The sequence below is a fragment of the Rhinatrema bivittatum genome, chromosome 2 (genome assembly GCF_901001135.1).
Source record: "Rhinatrema bivittatum chromosome 2, aRhiBiv1.1, whole genome shotgun sequence".
In the NCBI taxonomy this organism is placed as follows: domain Eukaryota; kingdom Metazoa; phylum Chordata; class Amphibia; order Gymnophiona; family Rhinatrematidae; genus Rhinatrema; species Rhinatrema bivittatum.
In genome coordinates, this window is record NC_042616.1 from 69,736,167 (window position 1) to 69,753,085 (window position 16,919).

Here is a 16,919-nt window from a genome sequence, read left to right on the forward strand (position 1 = left end):
CATGCCAATCACCTGGAGAAACCTAGGACTCCTGGAAGGGGTCTTAAAGGAGGGGGCCGACCCCATGGTTGACTACACCTACTGGCAGTGGCGGGTCTCTTTGGTACTCTCTGCACGGTCCTCATCATCGGCTAAGGCAGCAGGGAGCCAGCAGCATGGCTCCCGCAGGGGCAGCCTTAGCCCCAATCTGACACAGGCGCTTGGCTCCTCCCCCCACTTACAGGAGCAGCAACAGGAAGTAGTTCCAGGCTCCCACGAACAACCGCCTCACCCAGGACTATATAAGGAGGCTTTTGAAGGATTGCCAGTGCCTTGCAATAGGTCCAGCTTGGTGTGTCTCCTGCCTTACGCTGATTTCTGCTTTGGATACTGGACTCTGCCTTGTCTGCCTCTGACCCTGCTTTGGATCCTGGACTTTGCCTGTCTCTGACCCTGCTTTGGATACTGGACTCTGCCTTGCCTGCCACCTGCCTCTGACCCTGCTTTGGATACTGGACTTTGCCTTGTCTGCCGCCTGCCTCTGACCCTGCTTTGGATACTGGACCTTGTCTCTTTGCTGCCTGCTTCGACTCTGGACTGTCTATACCACTGCCCTTCTGGTAACTCCAGCTGCCGGCCCTGAGGTTCATCTCCCGCCGACGAGGAACCACGGTAAGACTTTTTACCTTGTCATTGCGGCCCAAGGGTTCACAGATTCATTGAATCATAACAATTTCTCATTTTAAAATGTAAGTATTGTTTTGTAGTGTGCATTAATTCAAATTAGAGTGCATTAACTTGAAATACTGCACACTATTTTGAATTGTGCACACTTTTTCAAGTTAGTACACAAAAAATGAAAAAAAAAATCTCAAAATGTTTTGTTTCTTTATCATTTTTATTGAAAAACAACATGAAACAATATAGACAATGCCATCAATATTTCACATGAAAGCACATCCCTAGTTGGTTCTGGGAAAGCTGAAGAACTCATAACCTTGGGGAAGACAGAGTCAAAAGCTACATTTATATCTGCTCTCAATGACTAGCTAAATAGTAGAGCTGGAAGAGGTTTTAAGTGAGTTGTTACACCGAATGTTGGGAATTATTAGAAAGGGAATTGTGAATAAAACGGAAAATGTCATAATGCCTCTGCATCGCTCCATGGTGAGACCGCAACTTGAATCCTGTGTACAATTCTGGTCGCTGCATCTCAAAAAAGATATAATTGCGATGGAGAAGGTACAGAGAAGGGCTACCAAAATGATAAGGGGAATGGAACAGCTCCCCTATGAGGAAAGACTAAAGAGGTTAGGACTTTTCAGCTTGGAGAAGAGACGACTGAGGGGGGATATGATAGAGGTGTTTAAAATCATGAGAGGTCTAGAACGGGTAGATGTGAATCGGTTATTTACTCTTTCGGATAGTAGAAAGACTAGGGGGCACTCCATGAAGTTAGCATGGGGCACATTTAAAACTAATCGGAGAAAGTTCTTTTTTACTCAACGCACAATTAAACTCTGGAATTTGTTGCCAGAGGATGTGGTTAGTGCAGTTAATATAGCTGTGTTTAAAAAAGGATTGGATAAGTTCTTGGAGGAGAAGTCCATTACCTGCTATTAATTAAGTTGACTTAGAAAATAGCCACTGCTATTACTAGCAACGGTAACATGGAATAGACTTAGTTTTTGGGTACTTGCCAGGTTCTTATGACCTGGATTGGCCACTGTTGGAAATAGGATGCTGGGCTTGATGGACTCTTGGTCTGACCCAGTATGGCATGTTCTTATGTACTAGCTATGCCACAGACAGTGCATAGAGCTTAAATAGAGCTGAAAGGTTTAATAGTAAAGTGCAGGTTTCCTCTTTATGGGAGCCCTGAGGGGTTGTAAGCAATGAGTCAGCATCTGCTGGAAGTGCACAGGGTTTGCATGGGGCAAGAGGATAATCTGGAACCAGCACAGGAATATTCCAGAGCCCTGGGTCAGCTACGAGTCAGGAGGTGTAACCTGCCTTCTTGACAGACAAGGGGGTTCATCCCCTGAGGGACTCGGTTATGGAGCAGAAGTGATAAAAGACCCTGACTCTCCTGAGTCTGGGGCTGTTCCAGATTACAAGGAAAGAGAGTTGAATGGAGCTGTGATCCACACCCAGGATCTCAGAAGGGAGCAGCAGAATAAAGTGAGTTTCCCTTAAAAAATCTCCAGAGGCCAGAGAGCAGTGGAGAAGAACTAGAGAGTGCAATGCAGCCTGGAAGTTGAACGTTTAAAGATAAAATCTGCGCTTAACTGGGGCAGGAACATTTTCTGGAGGAGGATGCCAAACTGTGCTATATGGACCTTGTCTTGGGGTTCGGAGGATCCTGATGCTGCACCGGAAGGTTTTTTTCCTTGAGCCGAGCAGGACATTACTGTGAGTAACTATCTGACAAACTAAAGACATGACCAGACTAGGGTGTGCAAGCACTAAGGAGAAGAGAAACAAAGTAACCAGAGACCCTGAGTTGTAAGGAAACTTACTTAAGGAGCCAGAGTTAAGATTTCTGGAACTGTAATTCTCTTTGATTTCTGCATCTACCTGAACTGTCCCTATTATGTTTGATCCTGCACATTCTGCAGTGAACTCTCTGGGGCGGATTTTCAAACACTACGCACGCCGGTACTTTTGTTTGCGCCACCGGCGCGAACAAAAGTACACCAGATTTTATAAGATACGCGCGGGGTCGGCGTGCGCAAGGGAAGGGGGTGCACATTTGTGCAACCTGCGCGCGCCATGCCCAGCGCGGCCTGCCTGTTCCCTCCGAGGCCGCTCCGATTTCGGAGCGGCCTCGGAGGGAACTTTTCTTTGCCCTCCCCCCACCTTCCCCTCCCTTCCCCTACCTAACCCACCCCCCGGCCCTATCCAAACCCCCCCCTTACCTTTGTCGGCAAAGTTACGCCTGCTGAAAGCAGGCGTAACTTTGCGCGCGTCGCCGGCAGCCCCGCTCCGTCCTCCGGTCCCAGGGGCGTGGTCCGGAGGCCTCGACCACGCCCCCGGGCCGGCACCATGCCCCCGGGCCGGCCCCCGAAACGTCGGGGCACGCCCCCGAAATGCCACATCGTTTCGGGGACGCCCCCGGACACGCCCCCTCCCGCCCCTTGTCAAAAGCCCCGGGACGTACGCGCGTCCCGGGGCTTTACGCGCGCCGGCGGCCTATGCAAAATAGGCTGCCGGCGCGCGCGGGCCTTTGAAAATCCGCCCCTCTATTTTTTGGAGCACAACTTGAGTCTGGAGAGTGCTTTGTTTGTGTGGAGGGTTCTCAGCCTGATACTGGCCCTGCAGGTTACCCTGCTCCCAGCCTCGGAGATTTATTTCCCTACCTAAGGGATAGTAATTACCCTGCTCCCCGAGGCTGGGAAGGTGACCCCTGGCGCACAGGGGGCACATAAGGTTTGTGCCCCAAAACTATTGGCCAGTGCCCCCATTTATTGCTTCAGCCCTTCCCGCCAGGCAGCCTGCAGGGAACAGGAAGAGAAGAACTGGAAAAGGGAACAGGGCAATTATTTTCTTCTCCACGGTGTCTGCTCCAATCTCACCTCCTCCACATTATATCCCCAAATCCTCCCCCCTTTGCAACCTGAAGCCATGCCACTGCTGATGTTTGCAGCTGGCTGTGCACTGTCCTGGTCCTCGGCTGTCAAATGTGCATTTCCCTTCCCATGACAGCAGGAAATTCTGCCAAGTACCAAGCAGCAGGGCAAAGTGGGAAATGGTACCATTTGCATGTTTATTGCAGAAAAATGCAAAAGAAGAGAGAATACACAAGAGAGAGCGAGAAATGAAGAACAACTAAATTAAAAAGAAACAAAACTGGAAGAGCAAAATGAATTTGCAGAAACTCACCTGCCACCTGCCTCGAGTTACACTGAATTTGAGCTGTTTCATATTGATGGGGTGCCCTCCTGCTGCCCTCTGGTCTTCCTGCAAGAAAGTGCATCAGGAAAACTGCTCAGATTCAAAAGCATCCTCTAATTCTTCTGAGACACCGATTTCAAAGTTCCGGCACAGGGAAGCTACTGAAAACTCACTTTTTTTTTTTTTTACCAAATAAATGAAGGGCCTGAGTCACTAAGCTTTCCTCCTTTAAGGGGGGGAAAAAGCTTTACTGACTCTGTCTCTCTAAAGCTTACTTTTCATGGTACATTCAATATGTTTTACGTGCCCTCCTTGTCATTGTTTTCATTCTATCTGAGCAAAGGCTCAGCAGAGGAAGTAAAGCTGGCAATGTACGACAGAGAGAGGAATGCAAGGACTTGTCTCTTTGCATTGCTCTGCTGGATAAGAAGGGAGGGGATTAAAATTAGGGTTGCCAACAGTCCGCAATAGCAGGTTTCAGGCAGATGAGGCTGTCTGCCTGCAAGATGTTTACCCTGGGCGATCGGATTGCTGGAAATCCCTTTCACGTGGCTGGGAAATCTCAGAGAGCTCCCAGTTCCTGCAGAAGCCTGTTGCTCCCACTGCTCCCGCTTCCCCCTGTCTATTCTGAGCGGGTGAGCACGGGAGTGAAAAGATGGTGGGGAGGCAGCAGCAGCCGAGGAGGAGTCAGAAGCATTTCCTGCCGCCTCTTTCCCTGGTGATTGCTGGGGTTCTGCCACCATTTATAACCATGCTAATTTTGAATCAACTTGGGGAGGGGGTATAGAGGAAGAGAGAGGAAGAGGGAAGGGAAGGAGAATAGCCACAGAAAGTAGGAAGGGATTGGGAAAAGGGAGCGAACAAAGGATAGAGGAAAAGGACTGGAGGAGGAAATGAGCAAGGGTGAGACAGACAGGGTGCAGAAGGAAGAAAGATAAGGGAGGGGGAAGAATAAGGAAAAGAGGGAAGGGGGAAAGATCAGAGAAGAGGGAAGGCAGGTAGAGCAAGGGAAGAAAGAAGGAGCACAAAGGTTTAGAAGATGCAAGGCAAGAGAATGGGGGTGGGAGAGGATGTAAAGGCATTGCCACAGATAAGTTTGCTGCCTCCCTCGGGCAGGGAGGAGAGAGGAGATGAAGTGAGTAGTTCAGAGGATGGAGACGTTTGCTCTTTTTCCGGCAGAGCTGGCAGCTCTAGTTAAAGGAGGGGTTGACAGATGCAAGCCTCAACATCTCCATACAGGTCTGGTTTTCAGGGTAACCAACAGGGGTGTGCAGCCAAAATAATTTTGTTTTCAGTTTTTTTTTTGTTTTGGTGGAGGGGGGAGGTTTTGTGTGTGTGTGTGTGTGTGTGTGTGAATCATTTTATTTATTTTGGTTTGCTTCTCACAGGTCTCCCAGTGAATTCAAAATTCAACTGCACAACTTATCTTCTGCCAATGTCACTACACCCTCTTCTCAAGACACTACATTAGCTTTCTATCCATTTATTCATATTCCACTTTTTGTCACTTCAGAACAATTTATTTTGGAGTACTGTAGTCATTTCTCTATCTCCAGAGAATTTATAATATGAATTGGTAATGAATTGGCAATGAAAGTTAAAGTGATTTGTCCAAGGTCACAAGAAGGAGCAGCGGGATGTAAACCCCAGTTTTACTGGTTTATAAGCTCACTGCTTTAACCGCTAGGGCTACTCCTCTGCTCACCCCCATAGGATTCAAATTTCTCTTACTCACCTACAAGGGCATTCATGGTGTGGCTTCTACCAGGCCTAGATTTATCATTTTGTGATAAATATAGCAAGAATAGCGCCCGTGAGAAAAAAACGGGGTGAGGGTAGGGTAATTTTCCCGGTACTGCTTTGCACAGCTATTTTCTCATAATGTGTTTTAAATTTATTGCGTGAGAGTGTAAGAGTGAGAGAGAGAGAGAGAACCTCTGTAGAGGGGCACCAAAAAGGTAACTATTTATACCACTGTAAGAAGGGGCACTAGTAACTCGGGGTGAGGTTTGTGGGTGAATTGGGTTTTGGGGGGGAGGGGGAGTTTAACATGGTACAAATCTACTCTTCTTTCAACTTTCATAACTCCAAATCACATTAAATCTTCGCTGATGGTAACTGTGCTGTTTGTATATATATGACTGTACATGTTAAACTCCCCTCTAAACTCCAACTCACCCCCCCCAAACCTCACCCCGAGTTCATAATGCCCCTTCTTACAGTGGTATAAAGAGTTCAAAAATTGGTGGGTCTTCACAGAGGTGTTTTCTTTCTCTCCCTCCCCCCCCCCCTCCCTGAAATGGGATTTGTGATAAATCCTGTTTTGGCCATAACGCACAGCTATTACAGGCATAATGCTCAAGAAAATGTATAGTTATTTCCACTGTTAAATCCCGCGATAGCGTGCATTACATTATCACATACTACACATTAAGCAGCTCTCATTTCCTCCTCCCACTTGAATACATTTTTTAAATTTGCATATGCATTTTATGATGCAATATTTATCGCATGCGTTATCGCGGGCGTTGGGGCCCTAATGCCCACGATAACGCCCTAAAGCGATTTGATGAATGACCCTCATAGTAACGTAGTAATGATGGCATAAAAGGGCCAAATGATCCATCCAGTCTGTCGAGCAAGCTTCTTATGGTAGTAACGGACACACCGTGCATGTTACCCCATGTTTCTTTTAAGGGTAGTAATTGCCATTTCATGCAGTTATACCCAAGACTTATGATAACACATTAAAAAAATTCTGCTAGCAACATTTGTAATGGGTTATGAGCTTTCTTGAAAATTCAGACAGTGCTGCTTGACATGCTTTGCCCTTGGACATATCCATAGAAGCAATTCATTGCTTTTTTCCTCTTATGGGTGCATATCAGTACCCCACACTGTAAAAGTCAGGACCCATGTTGGTTGTCATCTGAATACGATTTCTCTTCCCCCTGTTGTCAAAGCGGAGAGCAATGTTTCAATTGTGCAAAAGCATCAGTGTTTACTGGTTAAGGGTCATAATCCAATGCCTTCTGTTAAGGTTAGTAACCTCCAGTTTGTGCAGGTTACTCCCATGATAATCAGTACACCAGACCGTATATGTTGGGGCCCTCAGGGATTATTTGAATCCAATTCCCCTTTTCCCCTGCCATTGAAGTGGAGAGCAATGTTGACGTTTCATAAAAAAGCATCAAGGTTTATTGGTTAAGGGTGGTGATCTCCATGCCTTCTGTTAAGGGTAGTAATGGTCGCACCAGCAAATTATCCCCATGCACCCTTTTCTTCAATTCTGTCCTCTAGCCTTTAGGGAACCACAGTGTTTATCCCATGCCTCATTGAATTCTTTGATTGTTTTTGTCTTCACTACCTCCTCCAGAAAGGCATTCCAGGCATCCACCACCCTCTCCATGAAGAAATATTTCCTGACATTAGTTCTGAGTCGTCTCCCCTGGAGTTTAATTTCATGATCCTTATTTCTACTGAGTTTTTTCCAATGGAACAGGTTTGAAATTAATCCATCATCGGCAGGGGAGAAAGACTGACACTTCACGCATATCCAGCATAGCTCTCTGCTTCAACGGCAGGGGAGAAAGACTGATACTTCACTTTCAATGCATATCCAGCATAACTCTCTGCTTCAACAGCAAGGGGAATGAAGAAAAGTGGATCTATATACAGACAACCAACAAGGACTGAATTACATAGTCTGGGTAAACAAATAAGCATGGGTGTAGCTTGCTTATTGCGGCGGTTACTACCCCTAACTAATCAAGCTAGATATTTCACTTAGATGCAGCTCCAACACTGCTCTCTACATTAATGGTGGGGGTGGAAGGGAAATAGAACCAAAAGGTTACTCAGAGCCAAGACTACCAGATAAGTATGAGAAAAAAACAAGTGTGAAAGCTTGCTGGGCAGACTGGATGGGCCGTTTGGTCTTCTTCTGCCGTTATTTTTATGTTTCTATGTTTCTATCATTAAAACCTGAAGGTCTGATTCATATCTCCCCTGCACCTCCTCTCCTCATAAGTCTTCCGATACTGACCCCACACCATTTTGGTTGCCCTTCTTTGCATTGTCTCCATCCTGTGTCTGTCCTTTGTCTTTCCATTCACACCTCCTCATGAATTTCACTCATTGGCCCTTCTCCTCCATTACCAAATCCGGACTCCACACTTTCCACTTTGATGCTCAATACGCCTAGAATTGACTTCCTGATCTGAAATGTCATGATCCCTCTCTGGCCACATTCAAATCTAGCCTAAATCCTACCTTTTTTTGAGGCTGCTTTTAAATCCTAACCCCTGGGCCTCCTGATTATAAACTTGTTGGTTTTAACCATTTTCCAGAATAAATAAAACTCCCTAAGTCTCTTATTTGTCTGTATGTCTGTCTTTGAATAGGTTGTAAACTGTATGGAAAAGTGACTGTCTCTTATGTGTATTTGTAGTAGTAGTAGTAGTAGTAGTAGTAGTAGTAGTAATACTGGGCCTCCAATGTATGCAGATCTATCTCATGCATATTTATTTTGGATATCCTAAAAACCAGACTAATCAGTTGTGACCCCAGGATAGGGTTTAGAACCACTCGACTAGACAATCAATCTAATCTAATCTAATTTTAGATTTATATGCTGCTCCCCTAGTCCCAAAGGACTGGCTGGAGAGGCCTAACATACAAAAATACACAATTTCATAAATATAAGCATATTAACACACAATTCATAAATACATATGCAACAGGGTGTCAAATTCTATCCCCTGCAGCTGTGTTTGCTCTTTAGTAGAATGGCATTTATGGCCTCAACAGGTCATTCTGCCGGCAGCGTGAGTCAGAGGTCTCCATTTAGACCCTGCCCTTATTTGTGAGGTCAGTGTACTTGGAGGCGTGTTAGTGTAGCGTGCAATCCCCACTGGGAGGGGTTTGAGATCTACCAAAACTCCTGTGCCCATGCGACACCGGGGAGTCGAGAGCCAGCCTTAGCTCAGGGCTGAGGGAGCTGAAGTCTCTCCTTGCAGAGGGCACCTGAGGGGATGGCCAGAGGATTGAGGAGAGGATTCTAAGAACTGGAGTCCTGTTGGAAAGGAGAAGGATTTGAGGACAGGAGTTACTGGAAGTCCTAAAGTTGATGAAGTGGGTGCTGGAAGCTGATATGTGTGCCTGAGCTTGAGACCAACATGGAGACAGCAACTGACCCAGAATCCTCTGCTATCTTAGCCTAAGTGAACTCCAGGTGATTTATTGAGCCTGACCTGCAGGAATTCCCAGGACAACTGGACAACAGTTGAAGCTGGCACCATACTGTGATGCCTAATTAGAGGGTCACACAAAGCATAAGGCAAAGGTTGGAAAATTCAGGCTATATTGTCAGGCTAACTATGTTTAAAGTTAGCTTGCAATTACATCGGTGGGAGGGAGTGGAGTCAGGGGTCCCCTTCTGCAGGAGGGAGCAAAAGGAATGGTGGCAACTTGCTTCAGGCTTTAGAGCAGGGGTTCCCACTGCAACCCAATTGGTTTTCAGGATTGCCACAATGAATATGCATGAGATCTCTTTGCATAGAATGGAAGCAGTACATGTAAAGAGATCTCACGCATATTCCCTGTGGCAATCCTGAAAACCCAACTGGGTTATGACACTCAAGGACCAAGTATGGGGACCTTTGCTTTAGAGCAAGGTATGTGTCCTTGCAACTAGGTATCAGCTCTGAAGAGTAGACTCTCTAGAAAATAAGGCAGTTATAAACAATATCATGAAAACTATCTCTGTCTTGTCCTTTGACTGACCTGGACTTTTCCATATTGCAGTAAATAATTATGCAAATGTGCTATTTTACATCATGATTATCAACCATTGCAGATTAGTGGATTGACTGTTCAGCACTAGGTTTGGCCGATACCACAAATATTGGGACCACAGAAGTTTCTTTTTCTTAAATTTTTGTTTATTTATAATGCATATACCATACAAGAAAACATCTTGTAGGGTCCACAGAAGCTTCGTTGTTGTGCTTCACCCCTTTTAAAGTATTATTTAATGGTTATATGATGAGGTTCTGTGCTCCTTGCCTCTTTATAGTTATAAACAATAATCTGATATTCCTAGTGAGGATTCCTCTACCTTTCTGGTTTTTTGCTGGGTGGGCACAGTGGGGATTTCAGAGGGTATGCAGGGAGTGGAGAAGGAGAAAGGTTTCAACTCACCTGGAACCAGCTATGCGAGAGGCATTCCTCGGCACCAGGTCTGGCTCTAATAACAGAAGAGAACACCAAATATTAACCTTTGCAGCCAGTAAACTAAACATAGGTGTGGGCGGCGTGGTGGAAATGTAGAGGTCGTCTGAGGACCTCTGGTCACTTTAAAAAGATTTGCTGGGGTTTTTCTCTGCTCTTACCACAGCACAGCTTTTTAAACTTCTTGCCTAGGGGTAAAAAGCAGAGGAATTCAGCATCTCAAAAGCGGCAGATGCTGCCTGGCAGGAGCTCTTCAACAGTTTTGAGTCTGCAAGCAACGACAAAGGCACTGCATGTGTTGCTGTCCTTGGCTCTGCACACAGTAGACTCAGTACGGGAATAACCCCGGGTGAAAGCTCTAATTGATTTTTAGAGGGCACAGAATCATTCATGTGCTGCTGAAGAAAAGAAACCCAGAAGGTGGGCACCACAAACATACAACCAAACAAGGTGCTTCGCCAACATATCGTCAGTATTCACCGAAGTATCTGGGCATGAATTTCAGAAGGGCATTTCCGGCATGATACAGGGGGGCAGGCCTTTGCTGTATGGATCTGATTAAATTTGGAAATAATATATTTTAGCCCACTGGGTTGAATGTGAAGGATTCTGCAGGCACGGTAGTGATTTTTTTCAATTTTATGGAATATTTTTTATTTGCAAGATAGAAAAATGTAAAAAGAGGACACAGATTAAAATTAAGGACTCTGAAGCAAGAAATGTTTGAGAGCTTTGATTCCATTTATGAATGTCCCTTATCAAATTTTATTTAATTGTTTACCATGAAGATCTGTCAAAGTGTGGATGAAATATCTTGTGTGCTTTTATGAAATATTCATTTCATAGCCTCAGCAAAACATATTTTGCATTTTTTTTGCTTCTTTTAAAATTGAAGTTTTCATCCAAAGATGTTCTTAGAGAATTCTATTGCCAGTAAAAAAAAACCAATTATGATCCCTTTTTCCAATCTAATTTGCACTTTCTTCTTGAGGAGCTTTAAAGATTCTGAAAGCTACTAATCCACTTTTGCTATTAAGAATCTAAGGACCAAATTTCAGCACCTCACAAAGGGCCTCATTTTCCAAGCACTTTACTGCGTGCGATAAATTCGCAAATTGCGTTAACAGCTGTTAACGCGATTTGCGAATGCAAATTAGTTATTTGGTATTCAGGGGGCGGAGCATATGTAAAGCGGGAACCTGTGTATCGTGTGCGGCGAAACAGCCGCAGTGTTAGCGCGGCTAATAACTACAACTCCAACCTCGCGTTATGGACTGCGTTACAGGCCTGAAAAGGATTACTGCCATCCACGAGAGAGAGAGAGAGAGAGAGAGAGAGAGAGCGAGAGAGGAGAGAGAGAGGAGAGAGAGAGAGGAGAGAGAGAGAGAGAGAGAGAGAGAGAGAGAGAGAGAGAGAGAGAGAGAGAGAGAGAACCTTACTATAGTGCCTATGCCCTACATAGGTATTTTAACCCCTATAGGAGGGCCACCTACTAACTCGGGGTGGGGATTAGGTATGAGTGTCGGGGGTTGGGGGCCACTTTCGCATTCCACATGAGACCTACGGACTGAACAGTGGTCTCTAGTGCAGATTTGCTGGCCGTCGGAGTGAGGACGCTCACTCCAAGCGGAGATTTGGCCAACATTCTCTCCACCTAGCATGTTGTTGCCCAGGTAGAGTGTCCATCAAGCTAGGTAGAGAGAACGTTGCCCAAACCACTTCTTGGAGTGAGCGTCCTCACTCCGACAGCCAGCAAATCTGCACTAGAGACCACTGTTCTGTCCGTAGGTCTCATGTGGAATGCGAAAGTGGCCCCCAACCCCCGACGCTCATACCTAATCCCCACCCCGAGTTAGTAGGTGGCCCTCCTATAGGGGTTAAAATACCTATGTAGGGCATAGGCACTATAGTAAGGTTCTCTCTCTCTCTCTCTCTGAGCCTGAAACAGGCTGTCTGGGACTATTGAAATATTGTGCACCGCGATAAAAGTAACCGGCAATTATCGTGCACCACAATAAAAGACTGAAAGAATCATTGTGCAGCGGGAAAACATCGCGTGTGGCACTAATGTTTTCGCGAATGGCGAAAACATCGCCGCACACGATGTTTCCCCACTGCACGAAAGAAGCCTCATTTGCATTGGTAACGCCCCCTAATGCGTTACCAATGCGATATTGGAAAATAAGGCCCAAAATTAGAGAAAAAAGAATATAAAAAGGCTGGCACAATTACAGGCCAACTCATCTTCTACCCAAGGTTTTAATTTCCTGCAGCTTCTGGAAAGGGAAAAATGGTTTAAAAAATTGTGCAAGTAAACATGTACAGTGTGTAAAAAGTGCAGAGGGACTTTATGCCTCTGCAGGATAAATTTAAGAATACGGTGTGAGTCTTGTTGACATTTTTTTCTCTGCAAAAAAATATGGTCTGCCCAGTGCTTTCTGCGAGATGTATCCCTTCTAGAAGCCTCAGGAAATTCAAGCCTTGGGGAAAAGGTGCACTATTTCAAAACTGTGCAAGCAAACTGGCCGGCAGGCTATTGTGCATTATCTTTCCTGTTTTTGATCCACCCTTACATCTGTATCTTGGTGCACAGGAGCATCGCCATGATAATTCTGCCTAAATGCCATGCAGGTATCACAGCAAGAACATTTATTTATTTAGGTTTTTATATTCTGCACTTCAAAGTAGATTACATTTAGGTATTTCCCTATCCCTACAGGGTTTATAATCTAATTTTGTACCTGAGGCAACAGAGGGTAAAGTGACTTTCCCAAGGTCACTTTACCCTCTGTTGAACCCTGGTTTCTCTATATCATAGCCCACTGCTCTGATCCCTAGGCTACTCCTCCATATAAATTAGAAGCACATTTCATGTGTGGACTTAGGGGAAGCAAGTTTTGAAATATGTGGCAGAACTGTAATAAAAGGCACATAACTTCTGTTCCAAAAATATAAGAAAAAAAATGTACCAGGACCAAAAAAAAGGAATCAGATATAGAGAGAAAACCAAAAGAGGCAGCAATGGATCCAAGAAACAGGAGAGCTAGTGCAGCCGCTTTAAAAATTTTTACGCTGAGTTAATTTCATTGCCTGATGTTAGGGCTCCCTTTTAGATTGCACCTTGTAGAATAAGGACATTTATATTTTGAAGGCTTTAGTTTCGCCGGTTTAGGGTGCGCTGCAATTCCCACTATGTACCGAGATCGAGAAAAGATTTTAATAAAAATGTTAGTGACTTGTGGTTTGAAGACAAAAGCAGCCAACTTCTTGCCCCAGCGAGATTTAAAATGTCTCTTGGTAGTTTTCATATTAAAGGGAATTAAAGAATTGTTATGATATGTACATGATTACCAACTATTTGAAGATAAGTTTGATTTAATTCCTTAATTGTTTTTATGTCTTATTATCTATAATGACTCTTTGAGGTCCATAATGAAACGCATTTGGTCTAGCCAGCAAAATTAAAATTTGGTCACTTATCCAGCTAGAATTTAGCCAGATAAGTTAGGAGAATTTTGGGGGCATAACTGGGAGGACTTGAGTTAGCTGGATAAGTTGGCCCATAGAGATGTTCTAAAGTTAGTCAGTAAAACTTATCCGGCTAACTTTAAGATAGCCGGGCATATTCAGCAGCGTGGTTGCGCCGCTGAATATACAGTGCTAGTTAGCCAGATAACCAGCAGAGCCCCAAAGCGACTGAATATGGACCTCTTCCTGTTTTGCTGTAAAATTTCAAAATTCAATTTAAAGATACTTTAAACAAAAAACACTTTTTCTAGTTAAATGTCATTGGTCTTTGACCACAACCAAGATGTGGCAAAAAGGGGGTAGACTCAGCAGTAACATAAGAATACATTTCTTTAAAAAAAAAAAAAATGGTTGGTGGATCTTTGGAATGGACTCCCAGGGGAGCTAGCGGAGGCATTCAAGAAAGCCTGGGGCAAGCCCAGAGGATCCTTAGCAGTGGGAGATCAAGGAAAGGCTGCAGTATTGCAATAGGAATGGAAAATGGGGAGACAAGGTGGGCCTCACCCGTCTTTATGTGCTTCGCATTCCATGGTTCCAGGTTTCTGTGATCTCCGTTACTGCATTAAATAAGCTCCCTTGAATTTTGAGCATCCTGGCCTCCTCCTTAAATTTCCAGAGGCTAACTTGATTTAACAATTCAAAAAAGCCATGTAGATAGCAGTATAGAGAGAGAGAGAGAGATATAGACACAGTGCACTCACTCAGGAGGCAGCTGTAAGATCCTTTTTACAAAGTCTCGAGCTTCTTCACTTAGTTGAATAAAATCTGGGTTATCCCAGGAGATCTTCCCTTGCTGCACATTCAGAAGCGTCGCTCGGTCGTTTTCTCCAGCGAATGGCGAGACGCAGGTCAGACTAGGATTGTTGACAAATGAACGAGACACAGTAAGTTAGAAGAAGTGTAATAAAGCTGCTAGAAGTCATGGGCTCTAATTTCTAAAGTCTGCATCAATGTGCTAATTTTTTCTTTCAGTACATATAGAGCATAAAAAAAATCACCAAAAATGACCATTTTTGAAAGTGAGCAATAATAAAGCTGGCTCCTTGTGTTAAGTACTTTTCACCTTACCCATAGTGCTCTTTCCTAAGTGCACATAGCAGTTTATAAAATTAATATACTCTGAATTTTTGGCTTCTCAGCAGGATGGAGCTTGATTTAAGAATGTTGTAATTCCTGCCTTAATCCTTCATGATATAGTTTGTGCGACTTGGGTTTGTTTTTCTGCTATTTTTTTATTTTATGATGCTGTATCCATTTCCTCTTTGCTTTTTGTTAGCTCCGACCCCCATATATGGAGGACGTTAGGGTGACGAATAATAGTATTGCATGTTTCTTTTTGGATTTTGTTCAGTGCATTTTATTATTCATTCCACTTTTCTTATGTAAGTGGATACTTGTATTTGTATAGTTAAGATTATACATAAAGGGGTAGATCTTAAAAAAATACGCGCGCATGTACTTTTGTTCGCGCAACCGGCGCGAACAAAAGTAAGCCAGATTTTAAAAGATACGCGCGTTGCCGCGCATATCTTTTAAAATCCAGGGTCGGCGCGCACAAGGCTGTGCAAAATCGGCAGCCTGTGCGCGCCGAGCCGCGCAGCCTGCCTCCGTTCCCTCCGCATCCCCCCACCTTCCCCTCCCTTCCCCTATCTAACCCACCCCCCCAGCCCTAACTAAATCCCCCCCTACCTTTGTTGTGCAAGTTACGCCTGCTTGAAGCAGGCGTAACTTGTGCGCGCCGCCTCGTCAGCCCCCGGCATAGGCCGCAGTGCCGGGGGACTTGGGACCGCCCTCCCGGCCCGCCCCTGAAGCATTGCCATGCCCCCAGACCCGTCTCGGACCGCCCCCTGACCCCGGGCACGCCCCCTCCTGCCCCTTTTACGAAGCCCCGGGACTTACGCGCGTCCTGGGGCTTTATGCATGCCGGCGGCCTATGCAAAATAGGTGCGCCGGTGCGCGAGTGCCCTGCGCGTGTAAATCCGGAAGGATTTACTCGCGCAGGGCTTTTAAAATCTACCCCAAAGAGTTAAAAAAATTAACATAGCAGGTAAGGATGAGGTCAAAATAAATGCTGCTATTTTGTCAGTATGTGGTCCTAAAGTAAATTTATTATTGGGCAGCATGCATTAGAATAGAGTTCTAGGAGCTGTATTGGCTCTGGAGAAAACCGGATGCTTTGCAGTTTGGGATACATTTCATTGGGCTAACGTGAAACTCATCCAAAGATGACGGCGTCTGAGAGCACATGGGTGGGAGTGGTAATACATTTAAAAGAAAGAGGCAAATGACATAGATTTGTTTACCTTAAGTAGCTGATGACTCCAATAGGCCTAGAGAAAAGAGATGCAAAGATCATTAAGATGAGAACTTCCCTCACCACCTTCTTCTGTCTTTTGTTCTACCTCATGCATAGTATCATCACAAAACAGATTCTTCAATTAAGCACTGAGGACAGGAAGAACTTATCAGTGTTTTGCTCCACTGTAAAAACTGCTGGTACAGCAGTAACATTCTGCCATTGCAATTCCCACAATTCCCACAATGCAATTCAGCTTGAGTTAATTAGCTGTAACCAGACCTGAGCTATTTTTTTTTTCTGGGTAATATTACGCAATAAAATGAGCTGGCCCTGGAATGACAGTACGCAGACCAAATATCTCCTCTCTTGATGGGAAATGATAGGCCATCTGCTGGGAAATATTCTTGTGACGGGGCTTTGCCAATCACTAATAGTTTCCCCATGTATATTTTTCCAGCTATGGGCAGTGTGAGGGAATTGTTAATATCGAAGATTTCTCACCTTGCTATGACTCCACCTTTTTAGGGGAAAATCTTCAGAGGAGTATAAAGTCCCTTGGAGCATGCTCAGTGCCTCAGTGGGTTGGAAGGAAGGAGTGAGAGAGGAGAGCTTGAGATTCACCCAGGGTCTCAAAAGAGATGGATATTTTGGCGGGCTTCTTACTTTTGAGATGTTTCTGTCTGACCACTCTAAAGGGAAGGGTGTATTCCCGGTGTCTCAGATCCTTTTGCCCTGGTTTGGATTATATTTGAAGTTTGGGAAAGTTTTGAACCCATTTTGATAAGTGTTTGCACTTGGGGGATGCTTTTTCCACTTGGTGGTTGATGTTGGAGTTACATTCTAGCTATCCTACTCTGGCTAGGAAGGATATATTTTCAGTGGATGAAGGTGCAAGAGCAGGGAGGGAAGTGAGGAGAACAAGAATGGACAAAGAAACCATATCTTTTGTTTGGATCATTTGCTGTATGCTGTTTCTGATTTTTGTGAT

General features: G+C 44.8%; 1 protein-coding gene across 9 annotated transcripts in view; it reads right to left on the reverse strand.

The window, feature by feature from the left end:
- Nucleotides 1-16,919, reverse strand: part of OBSCN (obscurin, cytoskeletal calmodulin and titin-interacting RhoGEF) — a 745,212-nt gene that overhangs the window by 62,300 nt on the left and 665,993 nt on the right. For all 9 annotated transcript variants that reach the window (XM_029588301.1, XM_029588307.1, XM_029588308.1 and 6 more), the window contains 4 exons: nt 15,936-15,962; nt 14,334-14,486; nt 10,075-10,120; nt 3,862-3,939 (listed from right to left, as the gene is read on the reverse strand). In XM_029588301.1, coding sequence (XP_029444161.1) covers nt 3,862-3,939; nt 10,075-10,120; nt 14,334-14,486; nt 15,936-15,962 — 304 coding nt within the window. The remainder of the gene's footprint in view (nt 1-3,861; nt 3,940-10,074; nt 10,121-14,333; nt 14,487-15,935; nt 15,963-16,919) is intronic.